Genomic DNA, 12,639 nt, shown 5'->3' with positions numbered 1-12,639 from the left:
TCATGGAAAAGAGAAGAGAAAATGAACTAACTTCTCAAGAATTATCTAGCTAAAGATTTCAGATGGGAATTTATGAGTAGAGCACCAGCCCTGAATTCAGGAGGACCTGAGTTCAAATCTGGTCTCAGACACTTAACACTTCCTAGCTGTGTGACCTTGGGCAAGTCACTTAACCCCAGCCTCAGGGGAAAAAAAGAATATATAACTTATTTCTATTGAATCCTGAATATTGGCTTTTCCTAACACCTTTTATCTCTTGGATAGTGATATATGCTATAAGTTAACTCTTTCTTTTGGTTCTGTTAGGAACAAGATATGAAAAACTAGGAATGCTACTGAACTTTTATTAGAAATGGCTGTCACACTGAACTTCTGTTTTGTGGGTATGTGAGTGTTTGTGTGTGTGTGTGTGTGTGTGTGTGTGTGTGTGTGTGTGCACGCGCGCGCATGCATGCATGCAAAACAGAAAACAATGATTCTGGTCTTGAAGAAGTTAATCCCAGTATTTAAAAACAAAAACAATTTAAAAGTGGGGTATTTTTACTGGGTTTTTTTTTTTCTTTGTAATCCAGGGATAGCTAGAAGAAAGCATTTACTTCATGCCCTTTTTTGAAATACTCTAGTTATAGTTAAAGTTATGGTTTATACATCTGTAGGAGGTACTTAACAAAGGCTGATCTCTACTGGTTTAGGGGTGAAAGATATTATCCTCTTATCCAATTATTATTATTATACTTTATATTATATTATGTTATGTTATGTTATGTTATGTTATGTTATGTTATGTTATGTTATATTATATTATATTATATTATATTATATTATATTATATTATATTATATTATATTATATTATTGCTTGATAGTAAGAACTGGCTTTAGGTACGGCTTGGTTTTAATAAATTAATTGTATTGTTTAGGGGAAAATTATGTTAGCAGGGATGCCTTCATGTAAGAGATGTCTGTACCTAACGTATGACATCTTGTACTATCCTAATGGATGTATTTATTTTAATATCCTATTAGACCATAAACTTCTTAAGGCCATGACTTCTTTTAATTAAAGCTTTTTATTTACAAAACATATGCATGGGTAATTTTTCAACATTGATCCTTGCAAAGCCTTCTATTCCAAATTATCCCCTTCTTCCCCCCACCCCCTCCTCTAGATGGCAGATAGTCCAATATATGTTAAATATATTAAAATGTATGTTAAATCCAATATATATATATATATACATATTTATACAGTTATCTTGCAGCACTAGAAAAATTGGGTCAAGAAGGAAGAAAAATTAAGAAAAACACAAAAAACAAAATGCAAGCAAACAATAACAGAGAGAGTGAGAATGTTGTTTTATTCCACACTCAGTTCCCACGGTTCTCTCTCTGGGTGTAGATGGTTCTCTTCATCACTTAACAATTGGAACTAGTTTGAATCATCTCATTGTTGAAGAGAGCCATGAAGGACATGACTTTGTCTTACTCAGATATATGGTTTTCTTTAGAAACGGTACAGTATCTTGTATATAATAAGCACTCAGTAAGTGTTCATTTTCTAAAAATTAAATTAAATACTGGAGGGATGATAGGGAAGTATAAATAAGGCTATGGAAAGCAAAAGTAGGGAGCAGCTAGGCAGCACAGTGGATAGAGCACCAGCCCTGAAGTCAAAGGACCTGAATTTAAATGTGACCTCAGCTACTTGACACTTACTGGCTGTATGACCCTGGACAAGTCACTTAACCCTAATTACCTTACCAAAAACAACAACAAAAAAATGAAGGTGGAAGTGGAATAACTTGCCTTCTTTGATGAACAGATGTTTTAGAGGCAAGTGAAATGAGAGAATTGAAAGCTAGCAGGAACCCTGCCAGCAGTAAAGTATGAAAGGTCAAGAATATTAAGCTTTCATTCCTCTTTTTGCCTCTGTTTTTGTAGAAGCTATCTCTAAGTATGGAAATAGGAAAGGATCCAAAGTAATTTGGATCTACAAGACTGTAGCAGAATCTGGGATGACCAAAAAAAAAAAAAAAAAAAAAAAAAAAAAAAAAAAAAAAAGTGAGTGGGTTCATTCACTGCCATTCACTACCATTAGTCTATACTATGATAGTAAACCCAGAAATACAAGTCATGGGTGTTCACAGAATAATTTGGATGAACTATAGAACAAATCATTTTGACCAAATCTCTAGTTCCTATTGGATTCAAATATGCTTCTAAAGAACCAGTCTTAATGTATGCCTTCCTTTTATGTTATCTAGCCTTTTAAATTAATATTATTTTGAGCTGACGATTCTCAGGTGGTTTCTATTTTCTGGATAGAGCTGATTTTGCTTGTTGACTATGGGATTTTTTAAAAATACTGATGAAAAGTATCAATGTTTTCTTGTGGTGTTCTGACTCTACTCATATATGCCTTTAGAAGAAGGGTGAAGATAAAAATAGCATTATCATTTACCACAAAAAAATACTGTGTATTTGCCTATTTCTTGAATTTGTCAATGTCTACCATTGATATTCCATTTATTTGGAAGGAATAGGTCACTGCCTAGATCAAGTACAAATATTGCCAAATATCATATATCCTTCCTTCACTGACAATTATGTAGTATTATATTACATATTACCTATGTCTGTGATGTGTATATGTATATGTATATCTCAGTAGCATATATGTTTATGCATATATATATATTTATGTATATATTCTCTTCTGTAACTGGATCTTTGATTTAATCAATCAGAGGGATTCCTTCTAACAATGCAGGTCACTTTCTTAAAGAAATACTGAGAGCTTCAAGGATTTTCCTAGGGTAATATAGATAGTAAATATGGACCTTAAACCCAAGTCATCCTGAAGCCCTCTATCCACTGGGGCATTTTTCATCTCACATTAAATATATAATAGTGTAAAATAGTAGGGGGTGTTAAGATAAAAACATGATTTTCTTTTATTGAAATCTAAGTAACACCAAAAGTTTTCAATTTCTTGAAGCTATAGTCAAAGTAAAACACCTGGAAGTCCTGATGAGACTAATGAAACAAACCATTTTCACTGCCTAGAGCATTATTTGTGACTTGTGCTAGCTAATTATCACATATTGGAAGAATTTCCATTGAGGTTACCACCTATTATACATCATATTCTGATAACTAGATCATGTCTTCCAACATAAATTTCCCCAAAGCTATTAGTAACCAAGTTTGGATGATGGGAAACATTTCTTAAAAAGTGAAAGAGGTTATAAGTACAGGCTTGTCTGAAGGAGAATTTAAGTATGAGAAGAATGCTACATATCTGAAAATACATCCATAGGGAAACAGAACATTTAATCAGCTTACTTAGCCTGAATTTTCATTTGCAAAAGCTTGGAAGTAGCTAAACTAACAAAGATACTACCTTTATGCAATTGTCTTGTATTGGTAAGTACCATTTGTCTCCATATATAAGAATATAAGATTGCAAAAAAAATACATGAAAAGAACAAACCAAATAAATATTTCTGGATTCCTTTTAAGAAGAAACCTGAAATAAGCCAAAAATTTTAAATGATTTTTGTTGGGGATTGAAGAAGAGAAAGAATCTGTAATCTATATAGAAGTATAAACACATTCACCTACCCTTCCCCCCCTCATATATATATATATATATATATATATATATATATATATATATATATATATATATATATACACACAAATATGTAAATTTGCTTTTAATTTAAACAGATGACATTTTCAATAAGGTACATATTTTTTGTCTGTGAATATATAGAATGGTCCAAAAGACTTAGTGGCGTAAAACTTTGAGCTTAAAACTATGCTATAACTTTGTATATAATTTTGTGTGTATATACTGTACAGTGTGTAACTATCAGATAGTGAGACAGATAGTTGATATGACCTGAATAAGTGAGTTGAATTTTATATAAAATTATGTGGCTTTTCTTGAGAATAATAATATTTCTATAATTAGAAAATGGTGTGTCTCAGTGCTATATATATATATATATATATATATATATATATATATATATATATATATATATACATACACAGTACACATACATATGTGTATAAAATATGTATATATTTGTCCAGAAACAAGTCACAGATAGTTTTACATGAAATTTAGATTCTTCGGATTGTATCAACAAAGTTCTTAATCTCTATGTAGAATTAAATGTGTTTCAAGATGTTCTTTCAATAAATAAATATTTAAAATATATTTGTTTTTGTTTTCATACTAACTTTTCTGATAAACTGATGTAAATGATTTTTGGTCTTAGGTTACAGTGTCTAGGATTAAATTATAACATGTCACCACTAGTTTGCATTACTTTTTAAAATAGCTGTTGGGCATATATTTCCCTCTTTGTAGATATAAGATGTCCAGAAAGTTGATGGGAGATGACATACATATATATATATATATAAAACTAGATGCTTGTGAATTTAGAAATTCTTGAAGCCTGACAAATGAAAAGATATCTGTTCTGTATTGAACATATTTTATCTGATCATTACTGACTGTCCTCCTTGTCCTTATATTTTAATAGTCCTGAGGAAAAAAAAATTTTTTCCACTCAAAATGTACTGGACTATATTTTTATGTCTTGGTGATTTGGAAGCAGACATCCAGCAGAACACCAATTTAATTAACACTGTGCTTAGGACTCTGACCTTATGGAGCACCTCAGAATTTCAAGGTGGACAGATATTTACATTCTTTGTAGTTTAAGGAAATAATCCACTAGGTGTACAATGTCAAAAGAAGAAGACAAACAGCCTTCTTTTTCAACTCCCTATATCAATTTCTTCCTTCCCATTTATTTTAAGAATATTATAGAGGAAAGGATTTGATCGATTCATACCTACCCACCCAAGCCAACAGAGAAAAGGTCATTCATTACCTGATTTGGTCTAAAATCCACCTTAGCTGGTCGCTGATGGGCTTGGCCATGAAAATCCACATTACTTGGGTGCTGATGGCTTTGACCATGGAACTGAGGAAAGGCTACTCTTTGCTGTGTGTTGTAACCCAAACAATGGCTCAGGGTCGCCCCAAGGATTAATAGCCATCCCGTGCTTGGGGCTGGCCACCTTCGTGGTGCCCCCATTCTGGTCCCAGACAGCCTGTTTGTGCACTCACTCACTGGGTGCTTTTCCTCTTATACCTGTCCTGCGATCTGAGTCAGGTAAGGGAGGCTGCCTGCAGGCTGGGCTGCAGCACGCCCCACCTAAACTTCCCACATGAGTCAGACTGTGCTAGGGAATACTAACAGGACCCAAGGTGCATATACCGCTCTGTAATTCCTGTGAGGTGTGGCCAGCTTCACCTTCTACCCACCTCATAGAAATCAGACAGCACTAGACGATGAGAGTAGCCATAAATCACAGGCTGAGTAATGCTGCAGGAATATTCCTAAGACATAAAGGAGGCAGGGCAAGGGTTCTGCTACTTCCTTTGGGCTATGTATTTTTTTTTTTTTTTATATTGGAAGAGTGGCTGGGGAAGAAAAAATATGAGGGGGGAAGAGAGACTGTTTTTATACTTTAAAAATATTGCAAGAGAAAAATCTCCTAGGAAGGAGAGAAAAAAAGATCTATGGATCATTAGCCAATAAGGGAATCTACATTCTGCAAAACTTAAAATCTAATGTATAGATTCAGTATGAATTTCCTGGCCAAAGGTTTCAAAAAATGAAATGAAAAGTTTTATAGCTACTCCTCCAATTCTATTAAAATATAAATAATAACATGAGCTTATGCATTTAGAGCAACTTAGCTGTTCATAGTCTGTTTTTTTTAAGTCATTCAAGCTTTGTACTTTAAAAATTGTTTTTTGAATTTAAATTTAAAAATTTAAATTATTTAAAAATCCCTTTAAAGGAAAGGATTTAATCAGACTTAATCTTTCCTTCATTGTTAAGCTATTTTCCAAACTTGAATGAGAGCCTATCAAGGAATAGAAAATCAGAGGCCTATTCCTAGGCTGAGTAGTAGTTCCCCCCAGCATATTCCATTTCTTGGTCAGTGACATGTTCCATAAATGAACTGTTCTTTCTTTTTAGCACAAATCCTAACACAGAATATACAGCTTGTTCTTATCCCTGAATGTTGTAGCACATAGATAAAATTTCAATTAAAGGCTTTATAAGATTTTTTTAAAGTTACCTATGACCTGTACCGAAGATACCCTGTACCGAAAAGCATGGGAAAATGGTAATGAACAGCAGCCATAACCTTCCACACCTGAAATGAATCAAATACAATATACATACTGACAAAAGAGAAATTTCCTACCTGGCATGAATCACCAGTATAGTCAGGGGGGCAGGAACATATCTCTACATTGTATGCAATGCTTCCACTTCCTGTACTGGTGACTTCTTCCAGACCCACCTCACCTAGGGTTAACCGCTGAGTCTCAGTAAAATAAAGGCCTCTGATGTGTAAGCCATCCAGTCTAGACAGAACCATCATCAGCTCTCCTCTAGATACCTGGTTATTGCTGCTGACATGTCTGAAGTTTCCCTAAACATAAAAACAAAAGGTAAACATTATCCCTGAGATAAGCAGACTACAAATCAATTTTTTTTATTTTCACTTAATAGTATTTTATTTTTTCCAATTACATGTAAAGATCACTTTTAGCATTCCACTTTTTTATTTTTTAATAGTTTTTTATTTTCAAAACAAATGCATAGATAATTTGACAACAGCCTTGTGTTTCTGATTTCCCCCTCCTCTCCCCACCCTCTCCCCTATATGACAAGCAATTCAATATATTAAACATAGTATTCACTTTTATAAGATTTTTGAGTTCCATTTTCCCTCTCTCTTTCTCCTTCCTCTTTAAGACATCAGTCTGATATAGTTTATACATTACAATCATTTTAAACATATTTACACATTAACTCCAAATCAATTCAAGGAAGGCAGGCAATCACTAATAATTAGAAATAAAACTATATTGAAATGGACAAAAAAAAGCAAACTAAGAAAAACCATGTGGGGATATTTGCATTTAGAAATTATTTGTCCCTTATCTTGCTACTCCCGATGTGGGAGAAACTTGGAGGAAGGGATGAAAAGAGTTGGAAACAAAGCAAAAACCTCTCATATTCATGCTGTGTTTGAAACTTTCCAAAATATTTTAGTGATATCATTCTGTGCAATAGCTAGCAAAATATTATTATTTCCATTTTAAAAATGAGGAAGCTGAAACACAAAAAGGTTAAATGATTTGCTTGTGGTCATAGTGGTATTTAAATGTTCAAACTGGGAATTGTACCTGGACTCCTTCCTGATTCTCATGGTATCTCCACTATAGCATGCAGTCCAAAGGATAGAAATTTAAGACTATCTAAGGGAATAAGCTGCATAACATGATGCGTTTGCATGTGATGGAGTAGGAAGAAAATTTTTATTTTAAAGTAAAAGATCTTTTTGTAAATATTCTGTATTTAAAGTACTTATATAGATAAGAGAAATTCTAATAAATCATTAAAATAATTTTAAAATATGAAAGAATTCTAATATCATCTGATACCATTGAAATGCTTAGCTCTCCCAAGAACAAAAAGAATAAGTAAAAGAATAAAAGAAAAGTTTCTCAATATTGGGCTCTTAATTTTAAATACTTGCTTATTGAAGACATTAAAAATATTACAAACATGAAACTGCCCCAGTAGATAGATTATTGTTAGGAAAACTTGACTTTATCATAAAATTCAGATCTTTGTTATAATTTTAACATTTACTCTTCAGTGTTAATAGGATGTGAAATTGAATTTTTATTGTTGTTAAGCACCAACAAGGAGGCTATAATAAAGTTATTGGCAGAGCTCGTGCCTAAGGAATGAAAAAATCTGGGCCAGTATTCTCTACATTGGTCCTGGAATCTAACAAAGACTTTTGTAGGGCCTGACTTTCTTCTCTTTCACCCATCCTTTTGCTTTTTTTCTCTGCCCCTTCACTATCAAGTCTTTCTAGCACAGGAGATGTGCATCAATAATAGCAAGTGGGTAAACAGATGACAAATTAAGAAACAACAGGCCAAGGCTACAGCAATTTTTTTTTAACTTGTAAGTGATCTAATAACAGAACATAATTTATGCAAGAACATGCAAATTGCATTGAGACAATGAATAAATTTTAATTCTGGTACACTACTGTTCTCCTTAATTATTTCATATAACTGATATATTGTGGCTTGGAAAAAAATTCTTAACAAGGTCCTTGTGAACAGCAGTTCTCAAAGTATGGATCAGGAACCCTTAGGAATGCTTGAAATCCATTCAAGGAGTGTGAAATAAAAATTATTTTCATAATACATAATAAACTACTAAGACATTTTAATTTCTAAAATTGTAGGTTGAGATAAGTAAAACTCACATAAACAAAGTCTCTTTGGGGTCCTCAACAATTTTAAGGGGTTCTAAGACTACAGTTTGAGAACTGCCAATCTAGACAGAATTTTCAAAATATATATGGGAAATAGAAGGGCAAGGATTTAGCAAGAGAAAAATAGAAAGGTTAGAGTTGGAAGGAACTTTAGAAATCATTCATTTGTCCCATTTTACATATGATGAAACTGAAATCTGTAAAGGATCAACTGACTTGCCAAGGGCTGCATTGGTAGTAAGTTCCAGGGCCAACACTAGGACTTGAGTCTTCTGATTTCTAATCCTGTGCTTTTATCACTGTGTTAGTGAATAAAGACAATGATACCTTACAAATGATTAAATCATAGTCTCTCTATAAGAATGTGTAAAAGAGCTTAAAGGTCAGAAAATGGGAGGAGACAATCTGAAAGCAGAGGAAGGCAGGGAGGGCTGGCCCATCAGAAAAGGTAGAAAAGTATTGTTTTTGAGTCAGAAGGATCATAGGATCACAGATTTAGAGTTGGAAAGTTCAGTAGAGGCCATGAAATCCAATGCCGTCATTTTACAGCTGAAGAAACTGAAGCTGAGAGAAAATAAATGATATGACCAGAGTAACAGACAGGATTGCAAACTTGGTTCTTCCAGACTCCAAGTCCATTGCTTTGCCTGACTGGGTAAGGTAGGAAAGTAGGCGCTTTACTGAGAGCAGCTGAGTGGTGCAGTGTACAAAGTTCTGGATGTGGAAACAAGAATTCAAAAACCACTGAGTTGAAAACCAATTAAAAGCTATGTGACCCTAGACAAATCTGCTTTAGTTTTCTCATCCACAAAATAGGGGAAATAATAGCACCTACCTCCTAAGGTTGTTGTTAGAATCAATTGAGATAATTGTAAAGCCTTTAAATAAAGTGCTATATAAACATTTATTATTATTTGCTTATTACTAATTTTTTAAAAAACAATTCTGACCCTTCATTTTATGAGAAAGTCCCTGACACATTTATAATTTTAATTTCAGCAAAGAAATTCTTTCACAGCTATGAGGCAGGCAATGATTTGTACCTAGAACCCCATATATTATGAGTGGATCACATATGGCTTTATTCCTAAAAAAAGATCAACTGCAATATATAAGCTAATAGTATTGTTCAATAACAAGAATGCCTCCAATTTAAATAACAAGAAAAATTTCTTTCTTACTTTTTTGCTAAGTCAGGTTTCCTCCTTTTGCATCAAAAAAATGAAAAAGGCTTTCCTTCAGGGAGGTTTCAGTATTAAATTTTGACAGAGTGAACAGTGCCTGTGTTGATGTGGCCATGGATCCAGATTAATATCCACATTTTAAGTTCTATGTCATTGTTTCTAATTCAGAAAAAGTTCTATCTCCTCACTGATACATACACACATATGCATGCATCTTACATATGAATATAATATAGCAATAATATTTGTAGAAAATATAATGACATATCTGTGTATTAGGTATGGATATATTATTTTTATATTATACATGAAATATATATCTCAGATTCTTAAACTGTGACTTGTGATCCCAAATGAGGTCTCATACATAACTGAATGTAGGGATCACAAAATTATGATTTATTATCAGTAATGTCTGATTTGTATACCTATTTTATATACTATGTGCCTGAGGGCACAAAAAGATGTGTATGAGTACAAAAAGTTTAAGAAGCCTTGACATAGATAAAGGCAAGCATATCTCTTTCACACATGTGTGCTTGAATACAGTGTATCAGAATGAACAAGGAATATTTTCAAAATGATGGAGGGTCAAAATAAAGGTTCCTGAAGGCCAATGAAATATTGGGAGAGAATATAAGTTCTTAAAAGGCAGAACTGCTGCTTTTTTGTAATTTGTAATTCTGGAAACTGAGTAGATGCCCATCAGCTGGAGAATGGCTGAATAAGTATATGAATGTTATGGAATATTATTATTCTATAAGAAACAATCAGCAGGATGATTTCAAAGAGGTCTGGAGAGACTTACATGAACTGATGCTGAATAAAGTGAGTAGAGTCAAGAGAACGTTGTACACAGCAACAAGATCATACTAGGATCAATTCTGATGTACATGGCTCTCTTCAACAATGAGATGATTCAGGCCAGTTCCAATGATCTTGTGATAGAGAGAGCCATCTGCACCCAGAGGACTGTGGGGACTGAGTGTGAATCACAATATAGTATTTTCACTTTTTTGTTGTTGTTATTTGCTTGCTTTTTGTTTTCTTTCTCATTTTTCCCCTTTTTTGATTTGATTTTTTTCTTGTGTAACATGATAATTGTGGACATGTGTATAAAAGAACTGTACATGTTTAACATATATTGGATTAATTGCTGTCTAAGGGAGTGGGTGGGGGGAAAGGAAGGAGAAAAATATTTGGAACACAAGGTTTTGCAAGGGTGAATTTTGAAAACTATTCATATGTTTTGAAAATAAAAAGCTTTAAAAAATTTTTAAAGGAAAAAAAAAATAAAGGCAAGACTGTTTCCTTTTCATCTTTATATCTCCAGCATATAGCATAGTGAGGGTAGCACAATGAATAGAAAAAACTCATCTTTTCCAGTACAAATCCAGCCTAAAACACTTATTAGACACTTGACTTTAAATACTTACTAGTTGTGTGACACTGGGCAAGTCACTTAATTTTGTCTCAATTTCCTCATCTGGAAAATGAGCTGGAGAAGGAAATGGCAAATCATGTGCCAGGCACAGTACACAAGTGCTTTATAATTATTATCTCAACTGATCCTCACAACAATCCTGAGAAGTAGGGGCTATCATTATCTCCATTTAATAACTGAGGAATTTGAGGCAAATAGAAGTAAGTTGACTTGTCCATGGTCACACAGCTAATAAGCATCTAGGATCAGATTTGAATTGAGGTCCTCCTAACCAGCCCCTTGTCCACCATGCAACCAGATGTCCTATATCTAAGATCCAAAGCCATTTTCACTCATATTTCTCCTTACCTCAACTAACTGAACTCGTCCATAATACCGTCGGTCTGGCAGAGGGTTGTTTGGGTCCATGTAGACAATAGTCATTTGCTGTCCCTATTTAAAGATAAACTAATACTTTAATGTTTGAGTGGAATACTAGGAAAATAATAATTGATCAAAATATAATATCAATACGAACACATTGCAAGCCTATGCACAAATATTATCATATCAAAAAACTAACAAGAATGTATTAAGCCTATGTGCCTAATATTTTGCTAGGTATTGGGGATACAAAATAAAAGGTGAAATAATAGTCCTTGCTCATAAAGAGCTTACATTCTGTCAAGAGAGATAATGTGTATATATAGAAAAATATAAAATAAATTTTTTTCATAAATACAAGTTAATAAGGAGGAGGTACTAGCAGCTAAGAGAAACAAGAAAGGCTTCATGTGGAAGGCTTCATGAGTCAAATCTTGAAGAAAACAAGGTATTTGGATGAGTGAGGGATGGAGGAAATACCTTCCATGCTAGGTCAAAGGGAGATAAAGTGTCATATATGCGGAAGAGTAAAAAGGAGAATTTGGCTGCATCACAATATATAGAATAAGGCTTAAGAGATAGATTGGGGCTGGGTTGGAAAAGACTTTGCAATCCAAAAAGAAGAGTCCATATTTGATCTTGGAGGCAATAAGGAACCAGTGGAATTTAATGAATAGGGAAGCTAAATGGTAAGAACTGAGCTTTAGGTGGGGGGAAGTCATTGTATTATAGCATGTCTTATTCTAATAAATATTTTTAAAATCACTGGAGGATTGATATTACTGGACATTACTTTGCTGTCTGGTGTTATAAATTGGTCATAAATAACTTTTATTGAACTTTGCTTGGGAGGATGGCTATATCTTGTATAGCTTTGCATTTATTATATAATGTGTGTACATTTATGTAAGAGCTATATTGATGGAAGAGCATTGGATTCAGAGCATTCAGTATTGTAAGAAAGTCTCCATTTGGGTGGCAGGAAGGTATTCTGGCTGACTTCTTTCCATGCAATTGGGTGGCTGAAGCATAAGGATGAGCTCAGCAGTGCTGTCTCACTTGCAGTCTATTCAATTCTAAAATTGGCAGTGGAGGGGCAATAGTCACTCCAAATCTATTCCTTGCTCTCATCTAACCATACACACACTCAGCTTTGCCCTAGCTAACATCTAGTTACAGAAACAATGAGACTGGAAGGGCAAAATAGGAGGTTCTGCCTCAAGCGACAACCTCAGTT

At 33.7% G+C, this 12,639-nt stretch overlaps 1 protein-coding gene across 1 annotated transcript in view; it reads right to left on the bottom strand.

Moving 5' to 3' along the window:
• The window catches only part of LAMA3 (laminin subunit alpha 3), a 309,755-nt gene that overhangs the window by 65,986 nt on the left and 231,130 nt on the right, over nt 1–12,639 (bottom strand). The window contains 2 exon segments of the mRNA XM_074276692.1: nt 6,309–6,539; nt 11,388–11,471. Coding sequence (XP_074132793.1) covers nt 6,309–6,539; nt 11,388–11,471 — 315 coding nt within the window.

This window comes from Sminthopsis crassicaudata, chromosome 1 (assembly GCF_048593235.1).
Source record: "Sminthopsis crassicaudata isolate SCR6 chromosome 1, ASM4859323v1, whole genome shotgun sequence".
NCBI classification, from domain to species: Eukaryota; Metazoa; Chordata; class Mammalia; order Dasyuromorphia; family Dasyuridae; genus Sminthopsis; species Sminthopsis crassicaudata.
The sequence above is the reverse complement of the archived record's forward strand: the minus strand, read 5'-3'. Positions and strand labels throughout refer to the sequence as shown.